The sequence below is a fragment of the Ipomoea triloba genome, chromosome 5 (assembly GCF_003576645.1).
Source record: "Ipomoea triloba cultivar NCNSP0323 chromosome 5, ASM357664v1".
Taxonomy (NCBI): domain Eukaryota; kingdom Viridiplantae; phylum Streptophyta; class Magnoliopsida; order Solanales; family Convolvulaceae; genus Ipomoea; species Ipomoea triloba.
The window spans coordinates 12,871,218-12,889,625 of NC_044920.1; the positions used below are offsets into that span (position 1 = coordinate 12,871,218).

The window sequence follows — 18,408 nt, forward strand, 5'->3', positions numbered from 1 at the left end:
AAATATAGAATAGTTTACTTTGCTTTTAGCGGCAGTTCTCTAACCGCCACTAAATATAACTATTAGTTTTTTCCTTTTAATTTTAGTGACAGTTATTAATTTTAGTGACAGTTATTAAGTATCGCTAAATAATTTATAATTACATTATTATATTTTTATAATTATTATTCAATTATATTTATTAAAAAATCTTTATATTAAAATGTGTATTGCTTTTCAAAAAAAAAAAGTGTATTGCAATCACAAATACTCTATGTACACATTTAATTGGAAAAAAAAAATCAATTGTAACATTTAATAGTATTCAATAATATATTAATATTTGAGCATTGTATTCAAAAGCAACAACAAGTGATCAAAAAATATTAAACACCAACATTTGACAAACTCTAGCAACAGCAAGTGGTGAATCCATCAATTTCTCTCATCCTAACCTTCAACAGAAGTGATAAAAAAATGTTAAACACCAACATTTGACAAACTCCATCAACAGCAACATCAAGTGTGGGTTGAATCCATCAACAGCAACATCGAGTGATCCTTCACAAACTCCTAAAAGATAACATCAATGTAAAAAATAAAAATAAAATCTAACAGATCTCCAGTAAGAAATTATACATTTCGAACATTTCACAAGCTACAATATATTCTAACAACTGTTCCCCAAAAAATGAAAAGACAATGACAAGGATGTGGGGAATTATAAAATGGATAATTGAAGGAGAACTATGAGTCTATGATTGAAACATTATATAGAGAATAAATACAATTAAAACCCCAGAACATACCAGAAAATAGAAATAGCACAATCATAAATCCAATCAGTACCTGAGGGTGCCCAACTGTGATAGTCACATCATCACCATCTCTGGGACTTGAGGGGGCTGGCATTTGATCTCCTATAATACTAGAACCAAAAAACACCTAAAGAAGAAGGCTACCCTGCTATTTGATAAAAAAAATTAAGAAAAAAAAAACACATAATCTATCATGTCTTCTTATAAGGCTTTGGTCAAAGGAGAGGTATCAGGCACATAAATCATACTTTTACATTAGCCTATGCAGGGGAAATATCAATTCAGGATGAAATAGTATACCTTAGCAGCTTTAGCAACAATATCGGACAACTCCATAGCAGTAATGTCATTTAATACAGGGAGTGAGTTTGCTACCAGCACAACCTACACAATATATATATAGCATATGACAAAGTAGCTCACAAATGATAAGGTCTTGAATCTTTTACCTTCGTCAACAGGTTCAACATGGTTGTCATTGTTAATAACCCTTAAAAGAGACAAAAGTTAGAATCATGTTTAGACAAAAGTCATAAAACACAACCATAGACACATTACCACAATCTGTAAACCATGTCCACTGCTCTACAGTTACAATTAAGATGGTTCAACTATTTTCTCTGCAAGATAAAGAAGTTATTAGCTTCGGGTCTTTTAGCAATAGAGAACAAACCTGAGGAAAGCTTTCTAAAAGTTTCCTCCTGTTCCTGCTTAAATTCCTCCACTGAATCCTACATGGTTGAAAGCACTTAGCAAGAAACACCATTGAAAGTACAAAGTAAGCATCTATCTCCTTCTAGTACTCCAGATATAATCAAATAACTTTCCTATGACTAGACTAAGAAACATTCTAGTAAAGAATATCAGACAAAGCAGTCTGTGCATAAAAGAATATATGAGATGCTTCCAAATGAAAAGAAGCCATAAAAATTTATTAATAACATAGTGAAACACCAATTCAACATGGTTTTTTGCTTCAACAAAATCCTTCACTTTAATAGACATTTTCTCAAATAGATAGTATGCAATCTCATCCTAACTTTAATTTAGGTAAAACAGAAACTCACAGCAACTCAAACATACTAGATATAAGTTCTCTTATTGTCGACCAAACCAACATAGTAATACCAATTCCAGATTAACCATTCTTCTAGATTAGTGAACTTCAAACCTATCTATCTATCAACAGAGAAAAATCATATCAACAAAATCTAGTACTTGTTGGATCACCATTCTTCTATTACTAGCTTTATTCTTCGCAATACTGGCTGTAAAATCATTTCAAGGCCCAAGCACCAGTTTATCACAAGTTCATTAGTATTTAAAAAGTTGAAGATTGAAGGTTTAGAAAATTAGGGATTTATCAATTATGGAATTAGGACTAATTAATTAAGACAATAAGGTTGAAGTTTGGTTCTAACCAGAGTATTTGCAAGTTGTTATCGACTTGTCGGTCGCTGGAGACGGAGTGCTAGACGGATGGACGACAGTGGAATAGCGGGGCGCTGGCAGTGCGGCGTGGTTGCAACTTGCGGTGGCGGTGGGTATCTGCGGTGGCGGTTAGAAGCTGGAAGTGAAGGATGAAGAAGTAGCGGTGGCGGTGGCTGTAGCGATGGCAGTGGATAGCTGTGGTGGCGGTGGAGGTGGGTGTAGCGATGGCAGTCTCGCAACTCGCTGAAAGCGAATAGAAAAGTGGCGATGGCAGTAGCAGTCTGGCAGTCTCGCAAACAGAGAAAAATCCAAAAATATAAAAATAAAAAAATTTTTAGTGTCGGTTACAATGAACCGTCCCAAGGAATTGTTCACTGACAATTAATTATTTAGGTTTCCATATTAAATTAGAGGCGATTTTTATAACCGCCTCAAAATAGTTATTTAGAGGCGGTTATATATAACCGCCGCTAAGTATATGTTGCTAAACAATCAGTTTTTTGTAGTGAAAGTGTGTGTGAATGGTGATTAAATGTGTGCGAACGAATTGTGTGTGTCAATCAACCTAGACCATTAAAAAATATTCAATGGATGCACAAGATCTGATCTTACCTAAACAAGTGATCTCATTGGAACCCTACCATATATATATATATATAGTCCGGGTTGTGCAATTAAATTTGAGTCATTGATCTGGCCTAAATCAATGTTCAGAATTAACAGTGATTAAAAAAACACACAGTGACAATTTGATCTTCTGCATTAGAATTATATCTTAGGAAACAAAAGGTAGAAACTTGTGTGAGACTGTCTCGTGAGTCTCAATCTGTGAGACGTGTCGGATCTTTGATTAATGATATCAAAGATCCGACCCATTAATCAAATATCCAACCCGTCTCACGGGTTGAGACCCTTGTGACAGTCTCACACAAGTGTTATCCTAAATAAAAATAATTCCATGCACCTGAGGAGATTAGAGCCTATTGCTAGAGATTGGTCACATTTGGTAATATAGTTAGCTTATCAGTCAATTTTGACTTACTTGATCACTATTAGTTGTTTGACTTGGTTAAGCATTCAATATAAGTGTTTGATTAATTAGTTTTTTGCAGCAGATTATTGCTTCAAATGATAAAATTTAAAAAAGCTATTCAAATCAACTTTTTCAAGAAGCTTTTTGATAAAGTTATTTTGCATGTAATCAACTATCTTTTAAAAAAAAAAGATAATCAACTATCAGCTTACAATTAATTTACCAAACATCTTTCTACAATCAGTTAATGCTATCAACTACTCTAATTTACTAACTCAATCAGCTAACAGCTAACAGATAACGGTTAATAGCTATTTACCAAACACCCTCATTATCATATAGAAGTTGGATGCGGAGGAGCACGTTCATTAGTTTGCTGCGAAAAGAGAGAGTAGGAAGAAGATAGGGTATGAACGATAAGGAAGATGTTGGCGGTAGTTATACAATGGACCGTGGTCCACACATCAATGTATGGATCATGATCACCAAATGAAACTATTAAAATTAAAATGATATTTTAGTGTTACTATAATGAAACTAATGTGTGGAAAATGAATTTAAAAAAAAAACAGAACACATTATTATGAAATGAAATTGTAGTATAATTAAATTGATACTTTAGTATTGTTATAATAAAACTAGGAGAAAATTGCATTTTAGTCCTATAACTATAGGACTCTTGTTAATTATAACACTTGACTTTAAAAATTAACAAATTAGTCCCTTAACTGTTATTTTTTTAACAGATTTGGTCCTCCCGGCCAAATTCGACCGAAAAATTGTAATTGACAAAATCTTGAAGGCAATTTAGTCATTTGCTCTTTTTTCTTCTTCTCTTTTCTTCTCCTGTGCGTCGGAAGCCATGGAAGACCACGGACCCACTTCAAGAATTAGCTAATGACCAAATCCTACGAGGGTTGTGGGTTCGTGGCAAATTAACCTCAAAAGTAATAACCATTAGAAGTTACTAATTGACAAAATAGATGTTCAAAAAGCTCAAAACAGAGCAGTAGAAAAGAAACCTAAGCCACTAAACATTCCATGAAATGAAAAGCAATAAAATGGCCTTATCTGATTGGAAAACTGAAAATCTCTAGGTGATCCGAGCGTGAGAGCAAGGAATCAGTCCCGGTTCTTCATCTTCTCCAAGCGATTGTTGAGCTGGTTGACGCGGACGACTATGGTGGTGAGGGAGTAGAGGAGCCAGTAAAAGACAAGGGCGGAGGCGATGAGGCGGGTGTTGCGCTGAGACTTCATGATAGATTTTTGATGGCGGAGGTGCTCCGATGGAGAACACGAATCCAGCGATTCACAGGTGGCCCGAGTCTCGTACTTCCAGTAGATATCCATCAACAGGAAGAGGCAGAAGGAGACGATCGACATGAAGGGTTTGAGGAGGTTGCGGGTGACGGTGATGAGGCCCTTTCGGAGCGGGTCGATGCCCGGAAAGGTGAGTAGAAGGAGCATGATGTGTAGCCTAACACAACCCACTCCAACGCCATTACAACGTCGTAGCCTATCTTGAAGTGGGTTCGTGGTCTTCCATGCTTTCGGCGCACAAGAGAAGAAAAGAAAACAAATGACTAAATTGTCCTCAAGATTTTGTCCATTACAACTTTTCGGCTAAATTTGGCCGGGAGGACCAAATCTATTAAAAAAATCACAGTTAAGGAACTAATTTGTTAGTTTTTAAAGTCAAGTGTTGCAATTAACAAGAGTCCTATAGTCATAGGACTAAAAGTGCAATTTTCTCTAAAACTAGTGTGCGTGAAAAATGAAACTAAAATCTAGAGTCATACAATAGCATTATTAACATATATTGTTAAATGACCTGAAGTACAATTAAAATAATACTTCAACGTTACTATAATTAAACTAGTGTGTGGAAAATGAAACAAAAAAATAGAGCTCAATCAATAATGTATATTATCAAATGAAAGTATAGTAGAATCAAAATGATACTTTAGTATTGCTATAATGCAACTAGTCTGGAGGGAAAATGAAACAAAAAAGCATAGCAATATTGTCAAATAAAACTAAAATATAATTAAAATTATACATATTCATGGTCCACGCTTCTACATCGACCATGGTTCACAGTAAAATTTTCAGATGTTGGTTTTCCGTCTGCGAGAGTATAAGATTTAGGGCTTTTGGGAGCTAAATTAGTCTTTTAAAAAAATCAATAAGCTAATATGAAATGTTACCCAAAGTACTGTTTCAAATTTTGGTTAATTGCGTTCAATCAACCGAGGGAAAAGGCTATTACCAAACACCCATTTTAACTTATTGACTTGATTAAACAACTTTGGTGTTTGGTAATTAGCTAATTAATAATTAATTGTGTTAGTTTTCACAAGCTAGTAGCATTAACAATTTGTAAAAAAAAAATATACTTAATAAATTAGTTATTTAATATTAGGTATAACATGGATGTAAAATGCAGTTCTTATATCGTGGACCGCGGTCCACAATGTATTATGGACCGTGGTCCCAAAACGACGTCGTTTCAGTAAGTGGGAGACGGAGCCCGTAATTGACACTACAGTTCATCTCAAAAGATATTGCCTTACATTTGTTTTGATATTATCGAATGAAACTATAGTTATATCGAAATGTAACTGTAGTTGTGTTGAAATGTAACTCCAGTGTATATGAACTGATACTGAATAATAGTTTTACATTTGTGTTTTATATTATCGAATGAAACTGTAGTTATATCGAAATGTAACTGTAGTTGTGTTGAAATGTAACTGCAGTGTATATGAACTGATACTGAATAACAGTTTTACATTTGTGTTTTTATATTATCGAATGAAACTGTAGTTATATCAAAATGTAACTGCAGTTGTGTTGAAATGTAACTGCAGTTGTGTTAAAATGTAACTGCAGTGTATATGAACTGAAAGTGAGTGGCGCCAATTCATCCGTCTGTTTTCATTAATCAAAACGACGTCGTTTTGATGCGCGGTCCACAATGCATTGTGGACCACGGTCCACGATATAATTTGCGTGCAAAATGACGTATAAAAACGTAAGTCTATTGTTTTATTTATTTAAGTATCCCTACACTATTTTTAGTTTTAGATATATAAAATTAAAATAATTTTATTTTAAAAATTATTATTATTATCATCATCTAGGTTTATTATTCTTGGGGTCAAATTGTAATTATAAAAAGCATAAAAGGTTGAATATACAAAATAAAACCCTAACCCCATGACCCATTTTAATTTAATTCTTCATTCAATTGCAATTTGTACAACAATAGAGAAAAACTTCCAATCATTACTTGGTAGACCATACTAACAAATAATATATATTTAATACACAAATAATGTACTTTTAGTTTATTAAAAATGTAGGAATAAGGGTCAAATAGACCACTGAATTACAGACCAAAATGCAATTAGGTCATCGAACTAAAAAATAATGCAATTGAGTCCATGAACTACACAAATTCATGCAATTTAATCCAATATGACCTGTTTTAACTAATGTACTAGTTACTAAACTTAAAAATAATATTTTAAATAATATTTTATTTTTTTCTTTTCAAAAAAAAAATATTTTAAAATAATTTTAAATATAATAATTAATTAAAATTAAAATTAAGAACAAAAACAAAAAAAATAAGAACTGCCGGTCGGCCGGCTTCGTCTCCAGCCATGGAGACGAGGACCTTCATCTCTATGGCCAGGGAAACAAGTCGGCCGGAAACAAATCGTCTCCGGGGGAAAGTGTTTTCTTTTTCTTTTTCTTTTTCTTTTTCTTTTTTTTTTTAAATTTTAAATTTAATTAATTATTTTATTTAAAATTATTTTAAAATATTATTTTTAAAATTGGTAACCAGAAAAAGAAGTAAAATATGTCATTTTGGATTAAATTGGACGAATTTGTGTAGTAGTTCAGCGACCCAATTGCATTGTTTTTTAGTTCGATGACGTAATTGCATTTTTTTTAATAATTGCATTTTGATGTGTAGTTCAATGACCTATTTGACCCTTATTCCAAAAATGTACATTTTATTTATGTAACCCCTCGGTTTTCACGGCATAGTTAAAATTCGAGAATAGCGATATAATTTTTTTAAGCTATGACATTTAAGAGAAAACCATTCGGAGCTTGAAATAACTTTTTCTCTTAAGGATTAATTATCGATAAGCTACGAACTACGTATCGGTTACGAACCGAGAAAATTTTAAGGACGTAGATTCAATTCGAATTTTTCTAGAATTGGGATTATTAAGTATCATACGATTAAGCCTGAATTTTTGATTAGCTCAAGAGAAATTCTATTTGGACTGTAAGGGATAAATTGTTACGGACTCTGAACCTAAATTTGGCGGATTACCGGAAAATTCCCAAAATTGGTGATTTGCGACGAGAATATTTTTACGATAATTTTGGTATTAGAATTTTCCCGAATTAAGTTATAATCCTCCGGACATTCATCTGATTTAAGCATAAACTGGCCAATTAGATTAATGTCTTCATAAGGGATTAATAGGGTGTTGACATGTGGCAATCCAATCCTAGAACTAAGATTTGATCTTGATTGTAACATTAATGAGGTATGGTGGCTTGTACTTGGTTGCTTGATCTTCAAGAGTAAATCTAGCCTAATCACTCACATCATCTCATTCCCTCACTCCCATTCGAATTTACCCTAAGGAAAGGAAGAAAGAAAAGATTAGTCTAGCAAATGTGATCATCTCTCTCTTCTCTCCACTCCATTTTCGAAAATACACAAAGGTAGAAGAAGGAGGAAATTTTCTAAGTCTTGCCCTTGTGATCTAGAACTCCCACTCACTTATTCCCAACTCAAGTGACCAAGTCTAGGTAAGACTTTAAGCTTTAATGGTTCAATCATCTCTAGCATTTAAAGTGTTGATGTTTAATATAAGAAAAATATTGTTGTTATGGTGACATTTCTTTAGGATTTTTGGAGAAGAATTCCAAAGGGAACACCCTCAACTTTACGGTTTAAAAATCTTCTACGGAGGTAAGGAATCCCTTAAGTTGGCTCAATCACTTGGATATAGACAATTGCTAGGAAATTATACGGTTAGGAATTTTTACGTGATGATTATGTGTTATGTTATGGATCTATAAATTGGCTTCAAAAATCCTTGCTTTGATTTTTGATAAATTTGTTATGCATGTTCATAGCTATTTTATGCATGTATATGTTGGATTTATGCCCATATAGGCTTATACTTGTGAAAATATTGAAGTAAAATCAAGTTAGTCTCTGGCAGTGACTTCCGTGAATTTCTGGGAAAACTCGGTAAGGTATTTTGATCCAATTTTTTTTATACATGTAGTTCTATAAGTGTAGAAGCTGCATATAACATTTCATAATTTTTGGAGTAGTATAAGTATGGTTTTCGATTATTTTTCCAAAACTAGTCCAGAGAGGAAAAAATGCTGGACAGCACACTGCCAAGGGCAAAAATGGAATTTTCTGTGATAATTCGTGAACCTTGATGACCAAAACTTTTTATGAACATCAAGTACTATGAGTTAGGGTTCTACCATAAAAATTTCAAGTGAAAAAGAGTTCGGGAACTATTTTTACCGACTCAATCTTTCGGACTGCGCCAAGCTGAAATTTTCTGAAAAGGATGGTTAGAAACAATTTTGACAAATATTATTTTTGTGCATTATATTAACATGGAAAATAATTATGTTTTGAACATTATTATGACTCTATACTTGATTTTCTGTGACGTGATTAATACTAACCTAAGCATGCGGGTTGGGAAAATATATCTGAGTGAGTTATTGGTGATGGAGTCGTGTGATGAATTAAAGGTGGATGTGTTTCGTACCCCACCGTGAGTTAAACGTGGATGTGTTTCGTACCCCACGTGAGAGTTGGAAAGGTGGATGTGTTGTGTACCCCACCGAGATCTAATAGTGGATGTGTTTCGTACCCCACTCGTGAATTAAAGGTGGATGTGTTTCGTACCCCACCGTGAGTTAAACGTGGATGTGTTTCGTACCCCACGTGAGAGTTGGAAAGGTGGATGTGTTGTGTACCCCACCGAGATCTAATAGTGGATGTGTTTCGTACCCCACTCGTGAATTAAAGGTGGATGTGTTTCGTACCCCACCGTGAGTTAAACGTGGATGTGTTTCGTACCCCACGTGAGAGTTGGAAAGGTGGATGTGTTGTGTACCCCACCGAGATCTAATAGTGGATGTGTTTCGTACCCCACTGGTGAATTAAAGGTGGATGTGTTTCGTACCCCACCGTGAGTTAAACGTGGATGTGTTTCGTACCCCACGTGAGAGTTGGAAAGGTGGATGTGTTGTGTACCCCACCGAGATCTAATAGTGGATGTGTTTCGTACCCCACTTATGAGTAAGGCGAGAATTGTGTACCATGGGTGATGTGTGAGAGCTAACCATCGGGTGAATTAATGACTGAGTTATTTGCTCGATTTACTGAAATGAAGTGAAATTACTTGTTGTTAAAAATGTTTGCAGGTTGATTGCGATTGTTGGGTAATGTTATCTTACCTTGTTCTTGTTGAATAATTATTTTGAAAACCTTTGTTTATTTTCGAGTGATAATGGATATCCTTACTTAGCCGTCGCGCTAACTACACTTCATTGTGTACTTTATTAGATGCAGTCTAGCGTGGGCCTCTGTGGCCCGATGAGCTCTGAATAGGATGGAAGTCGAGGGGGAAGACTACTCTATCCTAGAATAGACACCCTGAGGGATTATTTCCATATGTACATATCTGGATATTGATATGGTTATTTGAGGTTGTAAGTTTAGCCTTAGCGTTTGGGTATAGGAAAGATACCTAAGCGTGGCGGTAACACCCAGTTTTCTGCTGGTTAGACGCTTCCGCAATGTATTATATTCTAAGGATTTTGTAATAAATCCAAAATGTGAAAATTGGGGTGTTACAATTTAAGAAAAGTATATTATTTGAATACTAAAAAGTACATTATTTTGTATAACATAGCATTCAATATACAAATAATGTACTTTTAGTATATTAAAAATATACTTTTTTTTTATTATCTACATAGCACTGTGTAGATCATGGTCCACAATAATTTACCAAAAACTTCATAAACAAGATATCTATGGTCGGTAGATGCAAAATCAGTCAAATAAGTAGTGTCAATGGTACCAAGGATAAAGAAAAATCTTGGGTGCATTTACTAACTGGAAATTTTCTCTAATTTTCTGAAAATTTTGAAAACTGAAAAACAGAAAACAGAAAACATGTTTACTAGCACAGTTTTCCATTTTGAAAACAGGAAATAATTTTTCAGTTTTCTAGAAAACTGAAACACTATAAAAAACTGTGTTCTAAATAGAAAACAGAATCAACTATAATCTATTAGACTATATGTCATTATAACCACATTCTTACCATTATCTACTTACATATTTATTCATTAGTATGATTACATTTATTATCATCTTTTTTTTATTTATCATCATCTTCTATCTTTTCTATTTACATTATTTATTTAAACATAACTTACTTGATTATGCTTAAAATTATACATCATTCACATTATCTAAATTAAAAATTGCAATCTATACCACGCTTTATATTTTGATTGAACTCAATTGACAATTGGTTTTGGTCCAAATATTAGATATCGAAATTTCACACATATATTACTATATTAGAATTCAAAATAAAAATTATATATTACATACATGTCATTCAAATGAATATATCCAAACATATTTTAAATATTCGCTCAAAAAATATTAATATTATCTAAACTAATTTTTTTGTGAACTTAATAGGTTATTGGTTCAAATATATTTTTATTTATGTTATATACATATATAAATTTGGTCCGGATATCAAATGTAAATTTTTTTTTACATATATTGGATTTCAAAGTAAAATATATATTTATTCTATTTAAATCAAATATATTTTAAAATATTTTAAATATAAGGTCTAAAAATAACTCGAAATTAAACTTATTGTTAATTTTATAACGTTAATTTGAAAAAATAAATTTGAAAAAAATAAGTGTTAGTAAACAAGTTTTCTAAACAGAAAACAGAGAATGAAAAACAGAGAATGAAAACTGAAAAATTAAAAAACAGAAAACAGAAAACAATTTTATGTTAGTAAACAGGCCTCTTGTATCTCATGTTTTAGGGTAAAAGATAAAAAAACGGAAAGCTTTCCCCAAAAAGTGACAAAAATAAGACGATTTTAAAAGCTAGACTGAAAAGAAAGAAAAAAAAAAAAAACAAAAACATTTGAGACTTGTGTTTTAGGTCATAAACGCAAGTCCCACATGCATTTGTTTTTTTTTTTTTTCAAACGTTGACCACAAACACAAGTTCCACTTGTAACTGAAGTATTTTATACTTCAGAACGCAAGTGAGACTTGCGTTCATTATACAAAAAATAAAAATAAAAAAATTGTCGCCTTTTGGTCACCTTCTGCTTCGCCGAAGAAGGCGATAGTGTTCTTTTATTTATTTATTTTTTTTTTATAATGAACGCACTTGCATTTGTGGTTAAAGTTTGAAAAAATAAATTAATTAACAAACGCATGTGGGACTTGTTTCTGACCTCAAACGCAAGTTTCAAATGCTCTTTTCCTAATGCTCTTTTCCTATTTCAATCCAGTTTTTAAAATTGTCCTATTTTTGTCAATTTTTAGGGAAAGTTTCCATTTCAATCTTTACCCCATATTTTAGTAATTCACCGAAACATTGCTATTTTTTCCAGTTATTTTTCTAATTCAATTTTCTGATTTTAAAACCTTCATTATTCTCTCCGAGTTGCCATTAAACTTGAAAATTTATTATTTTCTTCTTTTCCACTACTTGGACAACTATGGTGTGTTCTCACAATACTCATTTCTCCACGAAAGAATAATTTGCCAGAGTTTCAGCAATGTTGATTTGTGAGAGTGGAGAAGGTTTGGGGTAATTTAGAGTACACATAGTAATTAAATTCAATTAGTTGCGCTAATCCGCTCTAGGAAAAAGTTGTTACCAAATACCTATTTTTATCTATTGAATTAGTCAAACAAATCAAAACACCTCTAAAGTTGATCAAACTAGCTAAAATATGGTTGATCAGTCATTTTCCAAACTCTTAAATATAATTCAATATTTTTATATTATACAAGTAATAAATAATTGATTTGTTTGGTTTAAGTAAACACAAATTTATAATTAACAAATTTTACTAAAAATTTAATTGAATGAAATTAGATCAAATTATTAATTATTAACTTTTAAAAAAAAATGCATAACATAGGTCAAAATTAACATAATAAGTATAACATATGAATTAAATTTGACATTTTTACAATTTGTAAACTATAAATACTGGGTTAGAGAGAGAGAGAGAGTAGTATAATTTAAAATTTTATTTTTCAAATATGGGTAATTTTTAACTTATTTTTTTAAATAGGGATACATTTTAAAACATAAGGTTAAAGGAAAATGACAATTTTGATCCTCTAATTATATATGATAGTTATTTTCATCTTTTAATTTGAAGTGTTAGCACATTTGATTCCTAAATTATTAAAGTTATGACATAGTTAGCTCACGAGATTATGAAAAAAATTAATTTTAACTTTTATATCTAAGTTCAAGACTTTAACATTCCTCATTCTATGATTTTTTTTTTATAACTTTTGTAGTATTCTTCTCCAAATATTTCACTAATCTACACTTTTTAAATTTAAAAATTAGTTGTACAAGGTTAAAAAAAACTATAAATATTTGAAATAAAATTTAAAAGTTAATATTTTAAACATTTAACAGTCAAAATCAACATTTATGTCACCATACAAGCTAATTCTACCACAATAACTCAAAAATCAAATTCAGTGGACATGTATAATTTTTCTCCCATTTTAAAAGTATATTATTTGATTTATTAAAAAAAAAAAGTGTTGCGGCGGGAGAAAAGAAAAGAGAAGTGAAGAAAAGCAAAAATAAAAACTAAAAAAAGTAGTCGAGTAGATTATGGACACGTAAACAACGTAACGTCACAACGTTTGGTCACACCCAACGGGCCCACAGGGAAAAGCCGGAGATAATATCTATCGGTTGAAACGTGGCACGAGAGCACTCATCTAGGTGGGCCCCACAAAATTTTCATCGGAAAGCATTAAAGATCATCATCTCATCTCATCAGTTCACCGCAAGAAAAAGGCACACGTCAAAGATCAAGAAAACAAGAAACATGCTATACTCTCCACCCCACAAATGCCTACCCGCCACCTGCTTGGACACCTGTCCCCCGCCCGGGGCCCACCTTACCAGTACAATTTCTTTAGCATATTTTCTTGACACATCAACACATTCACACCCCCTCTGCTTTCTCTCTCTCTCTCTTTCTCCCTCCCTGTGTTGTTGGGTTGTGTTTTTTCTTTCTTTTTTTTTTTGTTTTTTTTGTTTTTTTAAATTTTGTGTTTGGCTTGGGATTCATTGATTAGTAGTAACTAGGTTGTTTGTTGGAGGTGTACAAGTAAGTCCTAGTCTTGAACTCTTTCTTGAATTCCACTAGAGTGCACCATTTCAAAACGGTAAGCAACTTCATTAAAGTCACCATTTCTTCCTTGTATGATTTGGGTTAGTTTCTCCACAGCTTTTCACCACTAATGGGTTTATGCATTCCTGAGGTTTTCTTTTCTTTGTTTGTTTGTTTGTTTATGCAATTTGATTATTGATATACTGTAGGTCCTAATGAACAATATACATGAGTTGATCAAAGATTGGGTCTTTTTGTTATAGAGAGAAAAGGGCTCTCTTTATATTCATTTGGAGTACTTGGGCTGTTTTTGGTTTATGAGATTGTGTGTGTGTTAATCTTGAACTTGGTATTTTTTGGTTCAGTTGTTTGATATCTGAGACTTGTGATTGAGAGTTCTCTTGGATAAAGTTATATGCTTTGCTTCTCTTTTGTTTGTGTATCAGAGAAGCAGTGGGCACTGCATATTGACTTGGTTTTGGTTCTTTAATTAATTGGGTTGATGATAGTTGGAGTAAAAGAGATTCTGGATTGGGACTTTTTTGGTGTCTTTTGGATAGGACCTAGTGAGAGTATAAGTGGGAATAGAAGCTCAGAAGATGCTGAATGCTGTTCTGTGTAATAATTTTGGCATATGTTTCAAGGATATTGATTCCCATTGAAATTGAAATTTGGATCTGCTTTCCCATTGTATTGGATACATAGTTGAGCTAAGCCTCTCGTCAGTTACGTATTTGATTGTTGAATTCCCTTGATTATTACAAGGACAGTGGCATCTTAAGGATTCTTGGACACTTAACTTTTGAAAGAACCCCCCATCTATGTTGACTTCGGGTTGTATAATTACAAGGCTTGACATACACAAGTATAGATCAGGTTGGAGGTATAAAGTTGGGGATATCGTTTAGCCACAGAGACGATCGAATGGAGGAGGCATCTCCAACAATTGCTGTACATTACAAGCCCGGGAATCGTGTGATATATGATGAATCAGTGCTGCCTTCCCGTACGAATATTAGTGGACTTGAGCTGGTGGCATACACAACCAATTTGCTGTCAGAACCTACCAAGGCCAAGTTGTCTTTGGTGTCGATTGGTAATGGTAGTATGATGTGCGACAATCGTAGAGTTCCAAGAGATAGCTTCGATGACACACGGGGTTATGACAATGATGAAATTCGAGGAGGAGGAGGAGGAGGAGAAAAGTTGTTATCAAAGGTGCATGGAAATGGAATATGTCTGGTTATTAGTGATGCTAAAATAGGTCAAAACTCTAGAGACAATGGTTTGATGTCACCGACTAGTGGCAAGTTACTGGGCAGTATTTCTTCTTGCTCTGAAAGAAATGGAAGTAGCTTCGTGTCTGAGAAGGAATGTGGAGCCATAGAGGCCAATTCTGGGGCCACTTCACCAGTTAATGGAGATAAAAACGGTGCAGTTCTTCTTAGCATAAACAAATCGTATTCGGTGAATGGTGGGAAGCAATGTGTTGTTTTTGATTCCACACCTCCTCTCTGGGGACTTGTATCAATCTGTGGGAAGAGGTTGGAAATGGAAGATTCTGCTGTAGCTCTACCAAGGTTTTCGGGAATCCCTTCTCAAATGCAAATCCATGTCCCCGACACTAATGCAATGGCTCGAAATCCCCTAGCACACTTTTATGGGGTTTATGATGGGCATGGAGGCTGTCAGGTACATCTATCTCAACATCTAATTACTAGTGTTAAGATCAAGCGCTTACCATATGCCAAAACCTATAGTCATACCAAAGGCACAACTTTATTTCCTTATATATCACCACATTTTCGAGAGGCAGGGTGTCAGTGCCACTGGCCTCCGCCCAACAATCCCCTAGCCACCAATTTCTGGAAGTCTGTATTGTATTTTGCTCTTTCGCTTCCATCTGCCGTCAGATTCTAAGAAACTATATTGCAGGTTGCTAATTATTGCCGTGAACGGTTCCATCTAGCTTTAACCGAGGAGCTGCACACTCGGAAGGAGGATTTGCACACTGAAAGCGTTGGCAGTAACTGGAAGGAGCAATGGGAAAAGGCTTTGTTCAGTTGCTTCCAAAAAGTTGATGATGAGGTTGGAGGGATCTCCCGAGGTTTCGAGTGTGATGCTGCTGTTGATCCTATTGCTCCCGAAGCAGTTGGATCTACGGCTGTAGTTTCAATTGTTTGTCCCACGCATATAATCGTTGCCAACTGCGGTGATTCAAGGGCTGTCCTCTGCCGGGGAAAATCAGCCATGCCACTGTCCGTTGATCACAAAGTAACATCATTGCCTGGAATAATTGTTCTTCTTTTAAATGTTCTTTTCTGGGGCACTTCCTGATATCTTAATATTTTCTTTTGCAGCCAAATAGAGAAGATGAGTATTCAAGAATAGAAGCTTTAGGAGGCAAAGTCATTAATTGGGATGGGCATCGCGTGTCAGGTGTCCTTGCAGTTTCAAGATCCATTGGTATGTTCCACTCTCCCAACTTTATTAGCTTCAAAAAGTCATCATCTTGTAGCTCGATATCTAAAAAGTTTTGCTGTCAAATCAAAACCTCATCCAAACCGGATGTCTGCACATTTGAAAATATAGGAGAGAATATGAGTTTTTAAGGCCATGGATTAGATTAGTTAATTCATTGGATTCAATCTTATAATGTGTTTGGCCCATGTTCATTATAGTCCACTTAGAATATAATAACATGGTATCAGAGCCTAAACCAATTTCAATCTTATAATGTAACAACCATAATTCATGAATATGATGATACCCACATTGCCATGCATGAAACCAATGATTTGGTTGCTTGGTATATACAATGTTCTTGAATTGTGTCTGCAGGTGACAGATATTTGAGGCCATACGTAATCCCGGAACCAGAAATGACGTTTACCCCTCGGGCAAAAGAAGACGAGTGCCTTATTTTAGCGAGTGATGGTCTGTGGGATGTGATGGCTAATGAGGAAGTGTGTGATGTGGCGAGGAGAAGAATCCTCCTCTGGCACAAAAAGAATGGCGGGGACACGCCATCTAAAGAAAGGGGCGATGACGACAACGCCACTGATCCTGCTGCTCAAGATGCAGCACAGTACCTGACGCGAATCGCGCTCCAGAGGGGAAGCCAAGACAATATCTCTGTTATTGTGGTGGACTTGAAAGCACAGAGAAAGTTCAAGAAGAAAGTGTAAGTGTTGAACAGTCTAAATCAGCTCTCATATATTGCTGGGAATATTGCAGAATCCAGCCCCCTTCTTTATGCAGGCCAAGGTTGCAGAATTTCTAGTATGATATTATGGTACGTTAAAGTGTTTTGACAATAAACATTTTTAGGGAAATGTTTGGTCAAAACCATTGCTGACATGTTTTTGCAAGAAATCCTTGTGTTTCAGATACTCAGCCTCCTATTCTTTATTATATTAATATATGGATGACATTTTGCTGTCCACTGCTGTAACACTTTAAGTCATCAATATAGACTGCATATTTTATCAGAGAAGCCAATGGGGCATCTTGCTCAATTGAAGTCTGGGTTTTTTTTTTTTTTTAAAATCAAAATGGGAAGAATTAGAGTAGGCATAGACAAAATATGCAGATTTTAAATTCTAGAAATTAGTAAAATAAAAAAGTTTAGAAACTCCAAAAATATATTATTTGTGTATTGAATGTACATTATTTGATAATATACAAAATAATGTACTTTTAATATTCAAATAATATACTTAACGTACATAAATATTGTATTTTTAATATATTGAAAATGTATTTTTTACTTATTATACTGTGTGGACCATAAATACAGGATATATTTTTAAGGGTCACACTTGTGTGAGACCGTCTCACGGATCCTTATTCGTGAGACGGGTCGGGTCGGGTCAAAACACCATGCAAATGTCATACTTATATGTGCAAATGTCATACTTATATGCTCAAATATAACACTAATCAAGAATACAATTTTTGTTACTTATTAGAGAAAAAGTAATATATTTTTCATAATAAATAATGTTAACAAGTGTTCCTTACTTATAAGGGCAAATATAATACTTTTGTGCAAAAATGTAATACTTTTAAATCGAAATGTAAAAGTATTGTATTTTCCCTTAAAAGTATTACATTTACCCTTATAAATAACAAAATTTTTATTCCTGATTAGTATTACATTTGAGCATATAAGTATGACATTTGTGCATATAAGTGTTACATTTGTATCTTGACCCGACCCGACCCGTCTCATGGTGAGACGGTCTCACACAAGTTTTTTGCCTATTTTTAATATGTTAAAATTACATTATTCGTGTACTGAATATATATTATTTTATAATATACAAAATAATGTACTTTCAATACTCATAATGTATTTTACGTACACAAATAATGTATTTTTTATGGTCCATAGAATAATGACTGGGTTGGGAAGAATGTATTTTTTATGGTCCATAGAATAATGATTGGGTTGGGAAGGGGGCAAATTATACTATGAACAATCGTCTGCATTACAATATAAATCACTGATAAATCTTCATTTTTATGAATGTTCATTATTGATGTAGTGAAGGTTTATTTTTAAATAATATATATCAAATAATGAATTTTTTAACAAAATAAATTTTTAAAAAATAAACATTCAATATACTAAAATTAA

At 33.6% G+C, this 18,408-nt stretch overlaps 1 protein-coding gene, 1 long non-coding RNA gene and 1 pseudogene across 5 annotated transcripts; 1 reads left to right on the forward strand and 2 right to left on the reverse strand.

Moving 5' to 3' along the window:
• Positions 1-261: 261 nt before the first annotated feature.
• LOC116020718 lies at positions 262-2,459 on the reverse strand. Of its 3 annotated transcripts, XR_004098830.1 has the most exons (4): positions 2,219-2,459; positions 1,098-1,528; positions 829-942; positions 264-552 (listed from the first exon to the last, which is right to left on the reverse strand). It is a non-coding gene; the product is annotated as an uncharacterized LOC116020718 (long non-coding RNA). The 3 variants fall into 3 exon arrangements; XR_004098829.1 differs by having other exon boundaries at positions 262-552; positions 829-945; positions 1,098-2,459; XR_004098828.1 differs by having other exon boundaries at positions 265-552; positions 1,098-2,459.
• Positions 2,460-4,383: 1,924 nt separating this feature from the next.
• On the reverse strand, positions 4,384-4,763 carry LOC116019148 (annotated as a pseudogene).
• An 8,901-nt stretch (positions 4,764-13,664) lies between these two features.
• LOC116019655 (protein phosphatase 2C 77-like) lies at positions 13,665-17,262 on the forward strand. Of its 2 annotated transcripts, none has more exons than XM_031259936.1 (5): positions 13,665-13,821; positions 13,976-15,458; positions 15,702-16,040; positions 16,127-16,232; positions 16,608-17,262. In XM_031259936.1, exons 2-5 carry the CDS (start codon positions 14,691-14,693, stop codon positions 16,952-16,954), a joined length of 1,560 nt encoding a protein of 519 aa, XP_031115796.1. In that variant the 5' UTR covers positions 13,665-13,821; positions 13,976-14,690; the 3' UTR covers positions 16,955-17,262. The 2 variants fall into 2 exon arrangements, with proteins under 2 accessions (XP_031115796.1, XP_031115797.1); XM_031259937.1 differs by having other exon boundaries at positions 14,213-15,458.
• The last annotated feature ends 1,146 nt before the right edge of the window (positions 17,263-18,408 follow it).

What these genes read in the sequence shown, in the direction of transcription:
- LOC116019655 (XM_031259936.1), top strand. Translation starts at nt 14,691, where the DNA reads ATGGAGGAGGCATCTCCAACAATTGCTGTACATTACAAGCCCGGGAAT. An exon ending in ATGGGCATGGAGGCTGTCAG is followed by an intron (nt 15,459 to 15,701) that starts GTACATCTATCT and finishes ACTATATTGCAG; the next exon opens with GTTGCTAATTATTGCCGTGA. An exon ending in TGCAGTTTCAAGATCCATTG is followed by an intron (nt 16,233 to 16,607) that starts GTATGTTCCACT and finishes TTGTGTCTGCAG; the next exon opens with GTGACAGATATTTGAGGCCA.